Source organism: Acomys russatus, chromosome 32 (genome assembly GCF_903995435.1).
Source record: "Acomys russatus chromosome 32, mAcoRus1.1, whole genome shotgun sequence".
NCBI lineage: Eukaryota > Metazoa > Chordata > Mammalia > Rodentia > Muridae > Acomys > Acomys russatus.
The window spans coordinates 35791875-35813931 of NC_067168.1; the positions used below are offsets into that span (position 1 = coordinate 35791875).

The 22057-nt window shown below is 42.5% G+C and overlaps 1 protein-coding gene across 2 annotated transcripts in view; it reads left to right on the top strand.

Moving 5' to 3' along the window:
* Positions 1 to 22057, top strand: part of Map4 (microtubule associated protein 4) — a 130422-nt gene that overhangs the window by 24882 nt on the left and 83483 nt on the right. For both annotated transcript variants that reach the window (XM_051140323.1, XM_051140321.1), the window contains exon 2: positions 12696 to 12937. In XM_051140323.1, the coding sequence (XP_050996280.1) occupies positions 12715 to 12937 (223 nt within the window). In that variant the 5' untranslated portion in view covers positions 12696 to 12714. The remainder of the gene's footprint in view (positions 1 to 12695; positions 12938 to 22057) is intronic.

Below are 22057 nucleotides of genomic sequence, written 5' to 3' on the forward strand. Positions count from 1 at the left end.
ATAAGAACTCTGTTACCTGGTCACAACTTCTATTTCAAGGGAAGTAGGAAAGACTATTTTGAATACTTTAAGAAAACGAGGATTGTCTGTGTCTTTTATGATTGTATTCACTTTTTTTTTTCTTCCTGAGACAGGGTTTTCTGTGTAGCCTTGACTGTCCAGGCTGGCCTCAAACTCGAAAAGATCTGCTTGCCTCTGCCTGCCAAGTGCTGGGTTTATAGGCGTGCATCACCACGCCTGGCTGTGCGTGTTGTTAGCCCTGTGTGAGTGTCTGTGTGTGAACGTGCATGTGGTTGCCCTCCAGGGTCTCTCCATGAACCCAGAGCGTGCCAACTCTGGCTAGCCTAGCCAGCATGCTCCAAGGTTCCCCCGTCTGCCTCTGAGTACTCAAGTTTATAGGTAGCCACCGTGCTTGCCTAGTATTACATGGGTTCTGAGAATCCTAACTCTGATCCTCAGGTTTGTCCAGCAGGTGCTTCGTCCACTCAGCCATCTCCCCAGTCCCACATGTAAATATTTTAATTCTATATTTGTTACCAAAAATCTTCTATTGTGTATTGCTTTTTGTTTGTCTCTCCTACCTTTAAATTTTTCCGTGGACAAAGATCTCATTTAGGGATTCAGGGTAGTCTCAAACTTGTAGTGACTCTTCTGCATCAGCTTCCTGAGTTCTGAGAGTGCAGACACATGACACCACACCCAGCGCCCCCAAAACCTTGCTCTTCTTTCTTGGAAATAGGGTCTTGCTGTGTAGTCATAGCTGGCTGGTATTTGTTATTTTCCTAGAATAGCCTCTCAGCCTCCTGAACACTGAGATGAGTCTGGCTACCATTTTATGCCTTGGCCTCTCAGAGTAGCCTGAGATTTTTTTGCCAGGGAGTTAGTTTGTAAATCAAAGCAGCTGTAGCTCCTGCTGTGATTAGGAGACAGCATTTAGGTGACTAATAGTCCCTTCCCCCTTTTCTCTGTTTCTAGTTTTTTGAAGCTGACTTTGAGGTAATCCAGGCTAGCCTTAAACTCCTAGATCTTCCAGATCACCGCTAGAGTGCTAGGATTAAGTTATCGCTATCTTGCTAGGCTCTGTGGTACTTTCATTTCTGGTTTCCTTTGAGCCTTAATATTTTATCTCTTTATGCTTTGCTTACTTATGAATGAGTGAAAACATCATCTACTGCACAAAACATCCTAGTGCATGTATAAGAATTATGGTTCATGCCTGTTCAGTCTATCTGCCCACTAGCAAAAAGGAGGACAGACACTATACTGTCTTTTAAAGGTCAGCACTCAACTTTCAGACCAATAGAGAAGCACATTCCAGTGAGGAAGCAAAGTTCTCTTTGCCTTCTGCCCACTTAAGATTAAAGTTGGAGAGTCAGCGAGAGTTTTTGAGTTGATTTCAGCAGCCGCTTTAGAGTCAACTCCATCCTTTTCCTTCTCCTTCCCTCCTCTCTTGTATATGAGTACAAAATGTGTTCTTCAGGGAATCGCCATGTGGTTAGTAAAGTGATGAAGACTTTCTAAGCTTAAGTATTAAATGTATTCTTTATTATTTGTATACATTTATTTAGCACAAAATAATGCTATAGTTCAATGCTTTAATGTGTAACCCCCTTCTTAATAAAATAGGTTCTCCACTCACCCCAATACTTGCCCCACTTTTTGGAGAAAGGATCTTGTTGTATAGCCTAGCCTGGCCTCAGCCCATGCCTTCCTGCCTCAGCTTCCTGAAAGAACGTTGGAACCACCAGTGTACCCTGCCCAGCTCTTCCCCTGCTCTAATGGGTTTTCTTTCATTATGGTCTGTCTCACATGCCTGCTGTCCTGGGCGTGTCTCTGTTTTAACTTGTTGAAAGGTTCACTTTGCATAGTACTACTTCTAGATCATCATCTGGTTGACTCGCTTTAGTTGTTTTCTTCCTTTCCTTTGATGCAGAGATCTGCCTGCTTCTGCCTCTGGAGTGCTGGGATTAAAGGCATGACCCACCACCTGGACATTTAATTTCTTTATTATTATTTTTTTGTGTGCACTCCCCACCCCCACAGAGTTTTTCTGTAATAGCTCTGGCTGTCATGGAACTCTTGTTTGTAGACCAGGCTGGCCTCACACTCAAAAGAGATCCTCCATGCGCACCACTACGCCCAGCTTTAATTTCTTTTTCTTCAAGTTAATGGTTTTGTTCTTGAGTAATACACTTTCCTAAGAAACATACATTCTTAGTTTGTCAGGGTTTGTATGAGTGTTGCCTGGAAGAATGTGTGCCTGATTCTGTGAATTACAAAAAAATCTCTACTTGGTAGAGAATTGGTTGTAACTTGGTAGGAATTGGTTAGCAGAAGTTTTCTGTTTTCCCTTTAAAATCTTTCTGTTGTGTGGCTGGGCGAGGTGGTGCACGCTTGTAATCCCAGCACTTGGGAGGCAGAGGCAGGTGGAGCGATATGAGTTCAAGGCCAGTCTGGTCTACAAAGTGAGTCCAGGACAGCCAAGGCTACACAGAGAGACCCTGTCTCAAAAAAGAAAGAAAGAGAAAGAAAGGGAATACTGCTTCAGAGGCCTGGCATGTGGCCATGGTGCCCTTTAATCCCAGCACTTAGGAGGCAGAGGCAGGCAGATCACTGTGAGTTCAAGGCCAGCCTGGTCTACAAAGAGAGTCCAGGACAGCCAGGGCTACACAGAGAAACCCTGTCTCAGAAAAAAGTGCTGGCTGCTCTTCCAAAGGTCCTGATATTATAGAGGTCCCCATCTATAATGAGATCTAATGTCTTCTTCTGGCAGGCAGGCATATATGCAAACAGCTCTGTAGTCATAATAAATGAATCTTTAAGAACACTACTTCAAAGCCGGGCGTGGTGGCGCACGCCTTTAATCCCAGCACTCGGGAGGCAGAGGCAGGCGGATCGCTGTGAGTTCGAGGCCAGCCTGGTCTACAAAGTGAGTCCAGGACAGCCAAGGCTACACAGAGAGACCCTGTCTCGAAAAACCAAAAAAAAAAAAAAAAAAAAAAAAAAAGAACACTACTTCAGATGAAGTAGGATTTAATCTCAGCTGTAACAGGGAACAAACTCACTTACAAAAGAGGGTGGGGCTAAGGATCACATAAGAAGGGAGAATACCAGAAACAAAAGCAAAACAGACAAACTATACAAAATCCTTGTGGTCTAATGGTTTCTGCTGTGTCTAATATACACACTGGCATCACTCTCTGTCCAAATATGTTGTCATGCATATTAATTTATACCTTCCTTCCTTCAGTATCACTGTACCTACTTTATAGTTTTGCTTTATTAATTACACTTACTTGTGTGTAGGGACACATGAGTACAAAGGCACATAAAAGGTCAAAGGGCAATTTGCCTTTGCCCCTGATTAAAGTCCACGCCTTTAATCTCAGCTCTGGAAAGGCAGAGGGAGGAGGAGCTCTAAAACTCTATTACAGTGGGACTCTGCCTACTAAAGTGAGTGGAGAGGGATATGGTGCTCTCCTCTAACCTACACATGTACTTACAACTAATATACATACCCAATAATAATTTTCTGAGACAGAGTCATGTATAACAGGCTGGCCTTGAACTCTATGTAGCTATGACACACTATGGCTGTGTGTTACCAGACTCAACTAACCCAGTGCTTCATGAATACTAGCAATTTTGCCTATCCCTGGGGAGGCAGAGGCAAGTAGGTCTCTAAGTTCGAGGCCAGCCTGGTCTACAAAGCAAGTTCAGGACAACCAGGGCTACACAGAGAAACCCTGTCTCAAAAAAAACCCCCAAAAACAAAAAAACAATAATAAAGAAATGGAGTGCTACAGACCAGCAGAGCAAGAAATATCTTTTCAACAAATACTAAAGGCTCACTTGGTAATTTTGAGTTCCAACTACATCAAAAACAAAGTAAATCCAGGCTGAATGACAGCCCTAAAAGTGAAAGGTAACAGTTTCTATGAAATAAGATAGATGGAAAAATATCTTCATGATCTTGGTGAATATGGACAAGACAGGCAAAACAAAATAGAGGCCTTTGGAGACAAGGTGTCTCTATAGCATTGGCTGGCCTGGAACTATGTAAACCAGGCTGGAGCCTCAAACTCACAGTCACCTGCTTCTAGCTCCTGAGTACTGGGATTAAAGGCTTGCAACAGAAAGATTTTCGTTTGCCTGTTTTCAAACGGGAAACCAGGGTGGTCTTGTTGTAGACCAGACTGACCTCGAACTCACAGAGATCCACCTGCCTCTGCCTCTGGAGTGCTGGGATTACAGGCAGACGCCACCACTGCCCGGCCTGGAGTAGTAGTCATTTTTTTTTTTTTTTTTTTCTTTCAAAGATTTATTATTTATACAGTGCTCTGCCTGCTTGTACCCTGGCAGGCCAGAAGAGGGCACCAGATCTCATTATAGATGGTTGTGAGCCACCATGTGGCTGCTGGGAATTGAATTCAGGACCCTTGGAAGAACAGTCAGTGCTCTTAACCTCTGAGCCATTTCTCTAGCCCTGAAGTAGTATTCTTGGTTGTGAGCCTAGCCTTTAATGGCTGAGCCATCTCTCCAACCCTGAAGTAGTATTCTTTTTTTTTTTTTTTTTTTTTTTTTGAAGTAGTATTGTTTTTTGTTTTGTTTTTCGAGACAAGGTCTGTCTGTGTTAGCCTTGGCTGTCCTGGACTCACTTTGTAGAGACCAGGCTGGACTCGAACTCACAGCGATCCACCTGCCTCTGCCTCCCGAGTGCTAGGATTAAAGGCGTGCGCCACCACACCCGGCCTGAAGTAGTATTCTTTTTTTTTTTTTTTTTTTTTAAAGATTTATTATTTATCATATATACACAGTGTTTTGCCTGCATGCACACCAGAAGAGAGCACCAGATCTCATTATAGATGGTTGGGAGCCACCATGTGGTTGCTGGGAATTGAACTCAGAACCTTTGGAAGAGCAGCCAGTGCTCTTAATCTCTGAGCTATCTCTCCAGCCCCTGAAGTAGTATTCTTAAAGAGGGTTTTCAGGTGCTTTATTTATTTACTCACCCTCTCATTTATTTATTTATTTACTTATTTGGTTTTTGGAGACAGGGTTTCTCTGTGTAGCCTTGGCTGTCCTGGACTCGCTTTGTAGACCAGGGTGGTCTTGAACTCACAGTGATCCACCTGCCTCTCGAGTGCTGGGATTACAAGCATGTGCCACCACCTCCTGTCCTTATTTATTTTAAAAAGCTATTTTTAAAAGATTTATTTTATGAGTGTTCACCCTCTAAGATTTATTTATTTTATGAGTATGTATATGTGCCACTTGCCATGTTCTCAGAGGTCTGAAAGAGGGCATGGGATCCTCTGGAACTGAAATTAAAGATAGTTGGGAGCTGCCACGTGGGTGCTGGTACTCAAACCCAGATCTTTTGCAAGGACGAGTGCTCTTATTGTCTCTTCGGTCCCCATCTGTAGATATTTTTAGTTAGAAAGAACTTTTGGCTAGGATAAGAATAAGTAACTGAATGTAATTTATTAACTTTTTTTAGAGGAAGGAAGGAAAGATAAAGCATAATAAAGAGAAAAGTTGTTTTTATAATATGCTTCCTCTTTTTCAAAACCTTAAGGGGTTAGGCATTGTCCAGAATCTTAAGATTGATTTTATTATTACTGAGATGAAATTGAATATTGCCTCTAAAGGGTGATTACAATGAAATGTAACTGCTGTGTCATTGTCATCTCTTGTTTTGGCCTACACAGCCAGAGTTCAACAGACTTGCTCTGTGTTTCACATGTCTAACAGGGGGAGGTATCTAGTGTAGATTATTCTTGCTGGAGAAAAAGATTTAAATTTACTTGGGTCAGAAATGTGGCTAGCTGGTGCTTGTTTGTAAATCCAAATTATATTCAGTGATGACTGAACCCAAGTTGCCTGCATAGTTCTTGTAAGTAAGCAAATTGGATTTTGAACTTGGTGATGCAAGGGTATTTAACGTGTCTTAATGTGGTATGCATGTGTTTGCAGTGTTTTTATATTAAAGGAAGGGCTTTCTAAAATAGTGGGAAAAGGAGCTCCTTAGCTTGGAAACCTGCTAGAAGTAAAATAGAACTCTTTTACCCTCTCCCAGGGAGTTGTTTCATGTAGGAATTTAGCTGGGTGACAGGCAGCCTCAGCTATCCTAGTATCACGGGCTCTCTCTCTGGATAATCCAGTGATGAACAGGACAAATGGCTGTGAGCAGAACTCTGCCAGGCCTGAAAACTTCCTCAGTTCATATAGTACAGCTGTTGTTCTCGTATTGTGTAGGGAGGTACCCGGGGGTGGAAAGTTACTGTTCTTCAGAGGGCTATTGCTTAAGACAGTCAGGATCCTGCTAAGTTGTCTATGGCCATTTATAAGTCTCCCAGGAAAAAGCAGGAGAAACTCAGATATGCCTAATGAATTCCAAAGCCAGTGAGAAAAGGTGGTAGCTGATCTCTCAGAGAGCCTTGCCTAATGATTTGGCTTTATTTAGAATGAAACTTTATGTTTATGGAAGTTGGGTTTTTGGTTAAATTAAAAAAAAAAAAACACAGAAATAAGATTCAGCTTGATATATAATGAACCTCTGAAAGAAATAAGTTGAAAACAAAATCTTGGAAATTAAAGGTATAGTTTAAAAGCGGAAAGTTTGATTTTTGAGTATGCACTCATGACTGTGCAGGCTATATTCAGCCTGTCAGATTACAAATGATCTCTGGGACTATCTAGGGCGCTGGGTTCTTTCCAAGCCTGAGGAACAAGGATCCATTTTGGTAACAGCATTCTTTGTAATGTCCTAGGATAGCAACTTAGTGTCCGCTTCAGAATCCTGTGTCATTTAAACCAGCCATGAAGAAGAGGTGGGTTGGGAGGGAGGAATGGCAGAAGAAGATACTAACCTCCACTTATCTACATTTACATTGTAGCACTGGGGTCCCCTGAAGTGCAGCGTTGCCAAAACAATGAATTTAATGTCAAGAAAAGATGTTTTTAAATATAATTATTAACCACAACAGCACACAACAGTAGTGTGAGCTAAAGTCCAACTGAGTTCAAGAGTTCTAGACCAGCTTTAGGCACCACAGTGAGACTCTGTCAATTAAAAAAAAAAAAAAAAATAATAAACTGGTTATTTGAAACTATTTGGTCTTTTGAGACAAGTTTTTAAATTTTAATTTAATTTTTTTGTTTTTGTTTTGAGACAAGTCCCCCCCCCCCCCCCCCCCCCCCCCCCCCCCCCCCGACAGGGTCTCTCTGCGTTGCCTTGGCTGTCCTGGACTCACTTTGTAGACCAGGCTGGCCTTGAACTCACATCGATCCACCAGCCTCTGCCTCCCAAGTGCTGGGATTAAAAGCGTGTGCAACCATTGAGACAAGTTTTAAGTCTTACTGTGCAGTCCAGAATGGTCTGGAACTTGATGGCTTGGCCCAAGACTCTTAATTATCCTGCTGCAGCCTCCACAGCGCTGGTATCATTGGCAGGTACCATGGGCAGGTGCCGTGCTATATGCTTAGACCCTGTGCTTTTAGGGATAATTCTGGTGCTTTTAAAGGAACTGTAGTTGTTAAGGAATAATGTTTGAGAGTAATGATGGCACGCCTAGGCTTCTGTTCTTCTCTTTTCATCCACAAAGTAACCAAGGGTGTGTGTGTGTGGCGAGGGAAACAGAGGCAGCCACTGGTCATTTGTAAACTAGAGTGGCAGTTTCTCATCAGATGAATGAGTGCAGTTTTTAGAGGACTTCTTACAATTTGAAAAATTGTCTCAAACAAAGTAAAGTGATAGACTTGTAATCCCAGGGTTTGGGAAGCGGAGGCTGGTGGATCGATGTGAGTTCAAGGCCAGCCTGGTCTACGTATCAGTTCTAGGCCAGTAGAGCTATGAATGCACTGAGACCCTGTATCAAAACAAAACAAAAGTTTCTCAGACTACTGTCTATTATAATTAGTATAATCATTTTTAATCTCTATAGACCTTGACCAAGAAGTACTTTTAAGTGAGTAGTCTCAGACTTTGTGAGTTAACGAAAGTAGACCACTATAGAAGGTATTTATGATCTCATCCTGTGTTGTTATTTACTATTTATGAGCACACAATCATCATACATAGCTTCCTGTTGCCTTAGTTTACCTGTTTTTAAGACCTTGGTAACCAGATGACCTCACCCCAGACATGTGGTCAGAAGGAAAGATCAGAATTCCAAATTGCTGTGCTTGGGAACATGTGTGCTTCACGCCTGCTTAGAGTGGATGGGCATGTTTTCTGACGGTGCTGTATCAGGTCTCTGTTGATGTTGTTGGCCAGAGGTAGGTGGACTGTCGTAAGCTCCAGTCAGATGGGTTCAAGAAGTGCAAGGTGCTCTGAGTTTTTAATTCCTTCCTTCTCTATTCAAAGTTTTGACCTTATAGTAAGCCATATAACTAAGAATACATTTTGTAAAGCTTTTGATTTGGAAAGCCAATTTTAACTTTTTAAAATGTATTTTGCCAAAGATGGTGGCACATGCCTTAAATCCTAGGGCTTTGGAAGGCAGAGACAAGATGCACCCTTGAGTTTGAAGTCAACCTGGTCTACATAGTGAGCTCCATGATAGCCAGGGCTATGTAGAGAGACCTTATCTCAGGAGGAAAAAACAAAAACAAAAACAAAACAAAACAAAACAAAAAACCCCCCAAAAAAACCAAACCCAAAACCACAACCACCACAATAAAAGAAAAGTTAAAATTATTCCCTTCTTCCATTTCTTCCCTTTAACTCTTCCTATGTTTCCCCAACACTTCCTCTCACATTGATCTATTTTTCTTTATTACTATTTATACACACACAGGCACACACACATGTCTAAATATATAAATTTAACTTGCTGGATCTGTTCAGTGTTGCTTGTGTGTATGTGGTTTCAGGGCTGTCCGCTTTGTATTGGCTAAATTAAGGGGATTCTTTTTCTTTTCTTCTTTTTCAAGACAGGGTTTCTCTGAGACATCTCTCCAACCCCCTCCCCCTGATTCTTTTTCTTTTAACAGTTTACTAGTTGCCTGTAGTTCTTTGTGTGCTGATGGAACTTCTGAGATTTCAGCCTTCTGTGTCAGCATGTCTATCAGTATATTGTCATTGTTCAGGTCTTATCTAGGCAGCCATATTACTAAGGTATCATGGGTAATAATTTCCCTTGTTATTTCTGATAGACACAATATTTTTATTTTTTTATTTTTATTTTTTGAGACAGTGTTACTATGTACCTCTGGCTGTCTTGGAACTCACTCTGTACATTAGGATATCCTGGAACTCACAAGACATCACCCAGGATTAAAGCATGGGCCACAGTACTCAAGTCTTACTTGAGTTCATTCAGCATCAAATTAAACCACTGTATCTGCCAGACAGAACCAAGAAACACTTAAAAAGGCTGTTATATGTACAATTTTATAATAAACTAGAAAATTGGTTTTTTTTTTTCCAAGACAGGGTTTCTCTGTGTAGCCTTGGCTGTCTTGGACTTGCTTTGTAGACTAGGCTGGCCTCGAACTCACAGAGATGTGCCTGCCTCTGCCTCCTTGAGTGCTGGATTACAGACATGCACCACCACCCTTGGCTTAGTTTAGTTATTCTTAAAACATGTACGCAGGGAGGCTGGAGAGATGGTTCAGCAGTTAAGAACACTGCTTGCCCTTCCAAAGGTCCTGAGTTTAATTCCCAGCAACCACATGGTGGCTCACAACCATGTATAATGAGATCTGGTGCCGTCTTCTGGTGTGCAGGCACACATGTAGGCAGAACACTGTATATGTAATAAATAAACCTTAAACAACAACAACAACAAGAGTAACCGCAACAGCAACAACAACCATTTACACAGATGTGGTGGCTCATGTTTATAATCTCAAGATTAAGACCTTTGTGCCTTAGCTGCCTGTTACTGGGATTATGGATGTGTGCCATCATGCTCTGGGTCTTTGTTAGTAAAGTACATAATAGCTCTAAAAGACTAACTGGTAAGAATAGTTTTTATGCCGGGCGTGGTGGCGCACACCTTTAATCCCAGAACTCGGGCAGCAGAGGCAGGTGGATCGATGTGAGTTCAAGGCCAGCCTGGTCTACAAAGGGAGTCCAAGACAGCCAGGGCTACACAGAGAAACCTTGTCTCTAAAAGCAAACAAACAAACAAAAAACCAAACCAAACAAAACAAAGCACCTATGTAAAAAGCTAGGCATGGTTGTACATGGCTGTAACCTTTGCGCTGGGGAACAGGAAGATCCCTGGGCTTCACTAGGTGCCAATCTAGCCTCTATGGCTTTGGTTTGTTGTTGTTTTTTTGTTGTTGTTGGGTTAGGTTTTTTTTGGGAGGGGGTGGGGCGTAGTTTAGAGACATGGTTCTCATAGTCTTAGACTCGATTTGCCCCTCTCTCCCCAAGTGCTGGCATTATACTGTGCCTGGCTTCTTATGAGTATTAACAGGTTCAGTATTGTACAAGTCTTCTGCAGGAAATCACAGCAGCTGGGCTGGAGGAGCAAAGAGAGAGAGCGAGAGCGAGAAGGAAATAGCCACCAGCCATGTCATGCCTGGAAGACAGCACTTTCACAACCCTTGACTGTCCCAGACTCACTTTGTAGACCAGGCTGGCCTCGAACTCACAAAGATCCATCTGCCTCTGCCTCCTGAGTGCTGGGATTAAAGGTGTGCGCCACCACCGCCTGGCCCAGTTCTTTCATTCTTTCTACCCCTTCTTTCTTCCTTGATGTTCCCTGAGCCTTGTGGGGTTGATAGATGCCGTATTTTGGACTGAACATTCAGCAGTCACTTATTCTGGCCAGTGTGAGTCTCTGCAGTAATGGCTAACCATTGGAAAAAGAAGCTTCTCTGACAAATATTTAGAAGGCAGTTTGACAGGTACAGGATGTCTATTTATTAAAATAACAGCCTCGAACTCACAGAGACCCGCCTGCCCTGCCTCTTAAGTGCTGTGATTAAAGGCATGTGACACCATGCCTGGCCATGATAAGATGATTTTGTTTGCTCCATAATATGCAGACTTTTTCATAGAAATATTCTATGTTCTTTAAAAAAACTTATTCTGTGTATGTTCTTTTAAAAATTTATTCTGTGACCTGATGTGGAAATGAAGACATGGGCGTTGATGTTCTTTTTTTAAATTCTATTTTATTTAGGGTATTGAAGCCTCTACCTCCCTTCCACTAACCCCTTAAACTGTGGATATAAGAAAGAAGGTTAAGCCAGGCATGGTGACACACGCCTTTAATCTCAGTACTCAAGAGATAGAGGCAGGCGGATTGCTGTGAGTTGGAGGCCAGCCTGGTCTACAAAGTGAGTCCAGGACAGCTAAGATAACATAGAGAAACCCTGTCTCACCCCCCCCCCCAAAAGATAAAAGAAAAAGAAAGAAGGTTAGTGGTGAGATAGGGGGCACAGATACCTTTACTTCTCTTGACTCTTTAGGGTCAGTCAATGAGTTATTTTGGGGCAATACCAGTCTCTATCAATAGCAAATGCAGCTAGCTCCAAACTGCTACACACCACACACCACACTTTCTCTCTTCAGGCTCTTCTTTGTATTTCCCTCAGAGTCCTAGACCATGCCACCCTCTGTGCCACAATAAGGCAGGCCGTTACTAGCTGGCAAAGACACACTAAAGTCCAAACTAAAACCCCACACTTGAGATTAAAACAAAAAACATATTTACGTTATATAACTGAGTTTACAAAGTGACCAAATTTCCATTACATATGGGCTAATATATTATGATCCCTTTAAAGGACCTCATTGAAAGGCTGGAGAGATGGCTCAGTAGTTAAGAGCACCATCTCCTCTTCGAGAGGACTTGAGTTAGCACTCATTTTTGTAACTCCGGGCTATCTAATACCCTCCTGGCCACCACAGTCAACAGGCATGTACATGCAGGCAAAATACTTATATACATAAAGTAAAAAGAAATCTTTTCCTGAAAGACCCAATTTAAATGTTGCTGGCTATAATTCTGAAAAAATATTTTTTTGGCCAGGGGCTTTGAGAAGGAGGCGGAAGAGGCGGGGAGAGGATTGGTTTTTCTGTGTAGACCCGGTTGTCCTGGAACGCATTCTGTAGACTAGGCTGGCCTTAAACTCAAATCCACATGCCTCTGCCTCCTGACTGCAGAGATTAAAGGTGTGTACCACTATTGCCTGGCTTGTGTTTTATTTTCTGTGTTTGACTGTACATTCCTATAATCCCAGTATTCTGGGGGCTGAGGCAGAAGAGTCATTGTGAGTTAGGCTAGCTTGGCACATATATAGCAAGATCCTGTTTTATTTTATTTATTTATTTACATTTTTTTCAAGGCAGGGTTTCTCTATGTAGCCTTAGCTGTCCTGGACTCGCTTTGTGTAGAGCAGGCTGGCCTCAAACTCACAGTGATCCGCCTCCGTCTGCCTCCCAAGTGCTGGGATTAAAGGCATGCACCACCACGCCTGGCTGAAGAGCCTATTTCAAATAAGTAAAAAGAACAAAATAGTCCTTGGCTTTTCTGCCCTGGAGAGAGATGAACAGCATTAACTCCCCTAGCGTGATTGGTCCTGAGCTTTTATTTTCCCATCATCTAAAAGGTGTTGACTGGATCTAAAGTTGTAGATTTTGGTTCTCTTGAAGACAACTGAGACTCCTTAAAAGTGTTTACTCATTTTTCATTTGCAGTGTTCATGTGAAACTTCTCTTTGCCCCCTAACAGGCAGTTCCAGTGGTGCAGAATGGCGGACCTTAGTCTTGTAGATGCATTGACAGAGCCACCTCCAGAGATTGAGGGAGAGATAAAGCGAGACTTCATTGCCACGCTGGAGGCAGAGCCCTATGATGACATTGTAGGGGAAACTGTGGAGAAAACTGAATATATTCCTCTCCTGGATGGTGATGAGAAAACGGGGAACTCAGAGTCCAAAAAGAAATCATGCACAGACACTAGCCAGGTTGAAGGTAAGTGTTCAAGCTAAAAGGGATGCATGTGTTCAGAGTGCAGATTGGAGGTCATGACTTGTCACCACTGAGGTCTTATTTATTTATTATTGTGTATACATGCTCTGCCTGCACGTACACCGGCTTACCAGAAGAGGGCATGAGATCACATTATAGATGGCTGTGAGCCACCATGTGGTTGCTGGGAATTGAACTCAGGACCCCTGGTAGAGCAGACAGTGCTCTTAACCTCCAATCCATCTCTCCAACTCACCACAGTAGGGATGGGTGAAGAGGGAGGGAAGGTGGCACTAGGAAGAGGGGAGGTAGAGGGGGCTATGATCAGGTTGTTAAAAGAACAAATAAATAAATTAAACAAAAATGAAGGATAGCCAGACAGTGGCGGTGTATGCCTTTAGTCCCAGCACTAAAGGCAGAGGTGGGCAGATCTCTGACTCTGTAAGTTTCAAGGCAATCAGAGCTATACACAGGGAACTTTGTCTTGAAACAAACAAAAGAAAAAGAGAAAAGGAAACTGAAGGAGAAGGACAGACACATTGCTCTTTAGTCAGATCAGTGCTGATAAAGCTGGAGATGACTTGATCCTAGTGTCTTCTGAAATGTTTCATCCACTTTCTAACCTGCATCATAATTTTCTCTATTAAAATCTCTGTTGTTTCTTTCTTTCTTTTTCTTTTTTTGGTTTTCGAGACAGGGTTTCTCTGTGTAGTCTTGGCTGTCCTGGACTCACTTTGTAGACCAGGCTGGCCTCAAACTCACAGCGATCTGCCTGCCTCTGCCTCCCCAGTGCTGGGATTAAAGGCGTGCGCCACCACACCCAGCATCTCTGTTGTTTCTTTTACTTGAACATAGCTTTGTAAAGTTAAACACATCACGTTTGTGCTTATATTACAGCTTTTGTTGGAACCAGATTGTTGGAGTAATCTGGAGTAAAACACAGTTAAAGCCTTTAAGAAAAGTTTAACGTTTTTGTTTTCAAAATTTTTATTCCTGAATAAGCTTTGTTAATACTTGACTCTGGATTTTCGTGTCTGTATTTAAGAGGGATATTGATCTTTAGTTGTCTAGTCATTTGCATGTATATTTGGTTAGCTTGGGATTTTGAGACAATCTCACTCTGTAACCCAAGCTGTCCTGTAAATCATTGTCCACCCCATTTCGGCCTTGAAGTCATGGCTTCAGCCTCACTCCTTTGTGGAGCTGACACTGTAGTGTGAGTCACCATGCTGCACATTGCATTGAGTTTAAATGCAGGCCTCAACAATGAGTTGGCTGTGTCGGAAAATGGAATGCAGCAATAAAACAAAGCCCCCCATACCAGACCAGGAACAAAACATGAGGGAGTGTTGAGTGTTCCCTTTATGTCTGTCTCCTAGAGTAGTTATGGAAAATTGATGTTTTCTTTTTCAGTGTTTGGTTGAATTTATCAATAATCCTAGGGATTAAATTTCTTCATGAGCTAATAAAGGACTGGGGATGTAGCTTAGTGTATAGTCGGTGATGCTCTGGGTTGGGTTTGAACCCCACATAACTAGCATGGTAGTACACACGCCCGTAATACTAGCACTTGGAGGTGAGCACAGAGAACTTCAGGGTTTAAAGATTTTGCTTCCCTTGTCAGGTTCTAAGACTGAGCTACATGTGGCGGGAGGGGGTGGGGGGGGGGGTGGGTGGGGGGAAACGAAACAGCCCTAGTTGGGTTCTGTTTGTTTTCATTTGAGGTAGGTATGTGTGTTCACTGCACGTGGAGGCCAGGGAACAGTGGTGGGTGATGGTGCTTCTCTAGCACCTTGGCACCTTTGTGCATACCACGCAGGAGGATGATTTACAGGGCGGTTTTTTTCTTTTCTTTTGAATTTAGGGCATTACGTGTTGTGGCAGGTACCTTTCCCCACTTAGCTGTGTCACTGGGCCAGTTTTTGTTATTTTTAGTTTTAGTTTTTGAGATACGGTCCTTCACTGGCTTGAGACTCACCAAATAAATAGGCTAGACTGGTAAGCCCTGGAGTTTGCCTATTTCTACCTCCCTCCCTAGCCGTGGGGTTACAGGCTTCACCCACCATGCCTGCACTGTACACTGGTTCTGGGTGTCTAACTCAGGTGCTTGCTTACAAGTCAAGCATATTACCAGCCGAGATGTCTCCCTAGCCCCCTAACTTTCAGCTCTTTTTGTATTGCTGAAGTAGGAGTGACTTTCTATAACCAAAGTGGAAAGCGTGCTGCCTTTGTGCATATTTTATGGGGAGACAAACCCCTCGTTAGGCGAAGAACTGGGAGTGTAAGATCTTACCATATTTACATAAATATTTGCTCCAAGGAAAAATTTGGATTTCTTAGTGGAAGATAATTCACAACGGTCCTTTACTGACTCACATGAAAATAAAGGAAATTCAGTAGAAAGAAAGGAAATGGTAAGGAGTTAACTACTGTGTTAGTCAATGGTAGCAGAGCTTTGCTTCTCCCACCCGTTAGCTGATGTTCATCAGAGTTTGACTGAAGAAGCTTACTTCTTTTCATTTTGTTTTCTTATACCTGTTTGATGCTTTCACAGTTGAGGATTGATTTAGATAGGTAAAGGCAGGGAAGTAGTAGAAATAGGTTTTCATGTTGTGTTTAATCTTTTTTTGTAGGGCATGGGGTTGTTGGGCCAGGGTGTCTCTATGTCAGTAGTCCTTGCTGTCCTGGCACTCTATAGATCCCATCTCACAAAGATCGCCCTGCTCCTGCCTCGCCTCAAGAAGAGGAAGGTTTTTAGAATCTCTTCCCAGTTTTTCAGGAATGAGGATTGAACCAGGGCCTTAGACTGGTCTTGAACTTGTTTTTTAAATTTTACACTTGTTTGTTTATTGTGTTTATGCACGTAATATAACGCATATATGGAATTCAGAGGTCATTGTGTGGGAGTCAGGTCTTCCCTCCTACCACAGGTTCTGAAAGACTGAACTCAGGATGCCATGCTTAGCAGTGAGCGTTTCCTTGAGAACATTTTAAAATGTTTTTAATTTTATTAAATGGGGCCTGTTCTGGAGGACCTGATTTCAGTTCCTAACAGTCACCTGATGTTTCACAATTGTATGTAATTCCAGCACCATGGTATACAATATGGCCTCTCTATGTGGTGCATAAACATACATGCAGGCCAAACACTCACACATGGAATATAATAAATAAATCTTGCTTAAAAATGAGAATTAAGGGGCTGGAGAGATGGCTCAGTGGTTAAGAGCACTGACTGCTCTTGCAGAGGTCATGAGTTCAATGCCCGTACCACATGTTCTCACTACAGATGTTTGTGAGTCTCTATATACAGGTGCTGGGAGCTGAAACTGGGTTTTCTGTAAGAGCATAAGTGCTTTTATCTCTGAGCCATTTCTCCAGCCCCACCCATCCGTTAAAAATTTTATTTATGTGTATTTACCGTTTTGCCTGCTAGTATGTAAAAGTACTGTATGCATGCCTGACGCCTGTAGCGGCCAGGAGAGGTGCCAGATCCCTCCTGGAACTGGAGTTGAGGGTGGTTGAAGCTCCTCTGTTGGCACTTGCAACTGAACCTGAGTCTTTTGTAAAAGCAACAAGTGCTTTTAAGCACTTAATCATCTCTCAGCCCCAAGAACCAATATATTTTAAGAAAAAGGTTTATAGAGTTGGGCGTGGTGGCACATGTCTTTAATCCCAGCACTCTGGAGGCAGAGGCAGTCAGATCTCTGTGAGTTCGAGATTAGCCTGGTCTATAAAGCAAGTCCAGGGCATCCAAGGCCACACAGAGAAACCCTATCTTGGTAAAGAAGGAGTAACCCATGGTGGCTATAATGTGATCTGATGCCCTCTTCTGCACTGTATACATAGTAATAATAAATAAATATTAAAAAAAAAAAAGAAAGAAAGAAAGGAAGGAAAAGAAAAAGGAAAAAGTTATAACCAATTGGTAGTCCACATGCCTTTAATCCCAGCACTCAGGAGGTAGCAGCAGGTGGATCTCCGTGAGTTGGAGGCCAGCCTGAATTACAGAGCTAGTTCTAGGACAGCCAGGACAGGTGAGGGAGGAAAAAGAAAATGAAAATGATTTGTTTTATTTTTATCTATGTTGATGTGTTTGTATGAGTTATGCTGTATGCTGGCCCATGGAGGCCAGAAGAAGGTGCTGGATCCCCTGGAGTTACAGGCAGTTGTAAGCTGCCGTCTATGGGTTCTCAGAACTGAATTTGGATGCTCTGCTAGAGTGGTAAGTGCTCTTAACTGCTGAGCCATCACTTTGACACCCTGTAAGTTCTTTTGAACGTTTCTTCAGACATTGTGGAAGAGCTCTGAACACTTAGTTATTGTTACTTTCGGTTTTTGATATAAGGTCCTAAGATGTAGCCTAGTTACCCTGGAGCTTTGATCCTCTTGCTTCCACTTCCTCAGTGTTGGGATTATAAGCATGTGCCTCAATATTTTTATGTTTTACTTTATGTTTTGTGCGTGTCCTCAGACGTGAGCTACACACTTAAATTTGTTTTGTTTTTGGAACATGCTTGATAGACTCTATTTGGTTGTAGACTCAGGCCAATCAAGGGCAGGTTAAACCACTGTGCCGTATCCATATATAGAAGGAGCAGCTGAATGAGCTATATATAATAGGACTTTTTGGACAATGGTTGTTTTTAATTCTTTTGTTTCTTGAGACAGGATTTCTCTGTGTGTGTAGCCTTGGCTGTACTGGACTGTTAGTAGACCAGGCTGGCCTGGAACTCACAGAGATCCTCCTGCCTCTGCCTCCCAAGTGCTGGGATTAAAGGTGTGTGCCACCATGCCTGGCTCCTCTTTTACGTCTTAAATGACCACCTTAATTGCCTTCAACTAAAAAGTGAAGCGTAAATCATGCGATGGTGTCCACATGAGATCCTACCTAGCTCCTGGAAGGAATATAAGGAAGACAAGGTGGTTACTTAGGGCATTCAAGTCTGACCTAGGCTACAAGAAACCTTACCTCAAAACACAAATAAAAGTAGTTGATGAAATGAGGTTGAAAAGAAAGTAATATTTTTGTCTTGAGGACACTGAAAAAAAAAAAAGATTTTACCAAGAAGAGACTTGATACCCTATGAGCATATACAGGGGGAGGTAATCCCCCTCAGGAACAGTCATAGGGGAAGGGAATAAGGGGAAAATGGGAGGGAGGGAAAAACGGGAGGATACAAGGGATGGGATAACCATTGAGATGTAACAAGAATAAATTGATTAAAAAAAAGATTTTATTTATTATTAATACAGCGCTCTGCTGCATGTACACCTGCATGCCAGAAGAGGGCATCAGATCACATTATAGATGGTTACAAGCCACCATGTGGTTGCTGGGAATTGAACTCAAGACCTCTGGAAGAGCAGTTAGTGCTCTTAACCTCTGAGCCATCTCTCCAGCCCCCATGAGGACACTTATTGTAACAAACTTAATTGCACCAATCTCTCTAAGAATCCTTTTCTGCTAAAGTGAGGATGTATATCAGCTTGTGACTGGGTACAGTGGCTTGTTGTTGTTGCTTGCTGCATTTGTTGTTTGTTCTTGGGATGCTCTTCTCTGCTTACTCCTAATGCCCGGGAGTTCATTATGAGCACTGTGTGCCTGGCTGCTGCACCTTTTTTGTTTTGTTTTGTTTTGTTTTTTTGAGACAGGGTTTCTTTGTATAGCCTTGGCTGTCCTGGACTCGCTTTGTAGACCAGGCTGGCCTCGAACTCACAGTGATCCGCCTGCCTCTGCCTCCCGAGTGCTGGGATTAAAGGCCACCACGCCCGGCTGCACCAATTTTTTAATGCTAGTGACAAAGCAAAGTCTCAAATACTAGAGTCAAAGATTCTGTGATGGCTTCATGCTAGTAACCATCTCATACGTGTTTGGCTTCTATTAAGTGGTTAGTAAGTTTACAGGCAGGTCACTTAGACTTTCCTGTGTTCTGTTTGAAAGATTGAAGTTGATGGTTTCTACTTAGCTCTCTAGGAGTTCTTTGAGGCCAGTGTTATTTAGAATACAGAGTTAGGTGGTGGCACATACCTTGTATCTTAGCTTTTGGGAGGTAGAGGCAGGTGGATCTTTGAGTTTTCAGGTCAGCCTTCTTGGTATATATAGTGGTTGACATAAGGCAGCCTGAGCTGAGCTACAGAGTGAGACTGCTTTTAAAAAAAGAAAGAAAGAAATTAGTCTAGGACAGTGCTCCTCACGGGTGGACCTTTGAACTAGCAATTTAGATCATGTGGAGCTTGTGCAAAGCGAAGTGGACAGCCTGGGGCCTAGCAATGTCTTAACAGATCCTCCTAGGTTAGGGAATGTAAGTCAGTCTGGAAAGGCTGCTTACTAGACATACTGCAGAGGACTTTGTTCCTGTGACTTGCCCTTAATGAAATGTGCAGTGTGCCCAATTTGCCACAAGAGGGTGATGTTGGCAAGAGTCTGACAGTGCAGAATTGCATACCCTTGAGTCTGTTTGGCCTAAAGCTTACTCATGGCTCTCTTCCTCACATTACCTGCCTCTAAGCTTTTTACCCCCTTTCTTTTCGAGATTTATTTGCCACCTTTGGGAGTCCGAAATCTGGTGGGGAGAGGGATTTAAAAAAAAAAAAAAAAGGCCAACTTTGCATATCTCTATATCTCTAAGAATATGATTAATTTTTAGCTGGGTGTGGTGGTACGCACCTTTAATCTCAGCACAGGGAGGCACAGGCAGGCAGATTTGTGAGTTTAAGGTCAGTCTGGTCTACAGAGTGAGTTCCAGGACAGCCAGGGCTAAACAGAGAAACCCTGTTGTCTTGGGGGAGAGGTGGTTGGAGGCTTTTAAAGAATATGATTAATTTTAAAAATGTGTGCTATTTTCAGTGCTGTCTATGTTGAACTGAGAGTTTATTTCACTAAATGAAAATCTTCTGTGGAATTCAATGAGAAGGTAGTATATGGCATCTTCATTTTCTTTCTGGAGACAGGGCTTCTTTATGGACTCAATTTGTAGACCATGCTGACCTTGAACTCACAGAGATCCTCTTGCCTTTACCTCCTGAGTACTGAGAATACAGGCATGTACCACCTTGCCTGGCTTTTTTTGGGGGGGAGGGGCATATAGCATTTTTTTTTTTTTCTTTTGGTTTTTCGAGACAGGTATAGCGTTGTCTGTCCTGGACTCGCTTTGTAGACCAGGCTGGCCTTGAACTCACAGTGATCTACCTGCCTCTGCCTCTCTAGTGCTGGGATTAAAGGCATGTGCCACCACTGCCCTGCCGGGTACAGCATCTTGATTGAAGATTTTCCTACTGCTGTACAGTACTTAGCTTATCTGAAGTTTTCAAGCCTTTTTCCTACTCTCTGGAGTCCTAGGTGAGGATTTTATTTTTTCTTGCTGGTAGGAGAATGTTTTTAAAGATTGGCCTATTTATTATTTTGTATACAGTACTCTGTCTGCATGTACAAATGCAGGCCTGAAGAGGGCAGTAGATTTCATTGTAAATGGTTGTGAGCCACCATGTGGTTGCTGGGAATTGAACTCAGGACCTCTGGAAGAGCAGTCAGTGCTCTTAACCTTGAGCCATCTCTCCAGCTGAAGCGCTAGGCTGAAGCTCTTGTGTAGTGCATGCATGGTAGAGCCACCTCTCTTCTTCCTGTTTAATCTGTTTTAATTCAGCGAATGTTTTCTGTTATCTCTTACAAATATGGTACTGTCACTTTAGATTTATTATATGTTTAAGGTTTTATTTATTTATTTATTTCATGTGTTTGAACATTTGCCTGTGTTCCATGTGCACCAGTGCCTGTGGGAATCAGAAGAATTGTGGATCCTGGAGCCCAGTGTTGTTGCTGTGCTCTTAACCTAGATTCTGTTCAAGAGCTGTGCACACTCCTAACTGCTGAACCACCCCAACCCCTTAATCAAGAGCTTTGTTGTTATTTTGTTTGTATTAAGTATGGTGAGGTTTCTCTGTATTCCTGGCTGTCCTGGAACTTGCTCTGTAGACAAGGCTGGCCTTGAATTCACAGAAATCCACCTGCCTCTGCTTACCAAATGCTGGGATTAAAGGTGTGTTTCATTGTTTGTTCCTTAATCAAATTAAATCAAAGTGTTTGTTTTGTTTTTTTAAAGATTTACTTGTATATTTATTGTGTTTTTACCTGCCTGTTCCCCTGAACGCCAGAGGAGGGCACCAGATCTCATTCTAGATGGTTGCTGGGAATTGAACTCAGGACTTCTGGAAGAGCAGACAGCACTGAGCCATCTGCCCAGTCCCAATTAAAGTATTCTTACAAAGTTACTTTACAAGTTATTGGCTAATTAGCAGTTACAGATGCAGTTTCCCTCCTCATGTAACACAGATGTAACTGGAGATGACCTTAACTCATGATCCTTCTGTCTCTACTAACCAAGTGCTAACGTTATAGGCCTGTCTACCTCAAACACAGTTGTGACACCCCCTCGACCCGGACAGGTCCCCTGGAATAACAGTGTGCCCTGTTTCTCCAGTCCCAAGACTGCCTTTCTTTGTTAATTTCTAGATAATTACTTTCTTTTTAGTTACTGTCTTATTGGTTAGCCAAGGTTGACCTTGAATTTTCAGCCCTCTTTCCTTAATCACTTTTAGATATGTACCATTACACCCAGTCTGCAGCTTTGTTTTGTTTGTTTGTTTTTGTTTTTGTTTTTGTTTTTGTTTTTGTTTTCTGAGATAGGGTTTCTCTCTGACTATCCTGGAACTGGCTCTGTGGACCAGGCTGGTCTGAACTCACAGAGATCCCCTTGCCTCTGCCTCTCTTTGCCTTTCCTGGGATCAAAGGCTTGCTCCACCACCATCCTGGTCTTTTTTGTTTTTTGTTTTTTAAAGATTCATTTAATTTTATTTTTTATGTACATGAGTGTTGCTTGCCTATGTCTGAGTACCAGAACCGCGTGGCACCTGATGGGTGCCAGTAGAGGGCATTAGACCAATGAAACCTTTCTCCAGCCCTCTGCTGCTTTTAATACTTGTGCTAGTATGTTGAAGTTGGCATATACTTTAGTTTGCTATCTTTTTATTTTTTAAAGATTTATTTATTATGTGTACAGCATTCTGCCTGTATGTACACCTGCACGCCAGTAGAGTGCATCAGATTATATTACAGATGGTTGT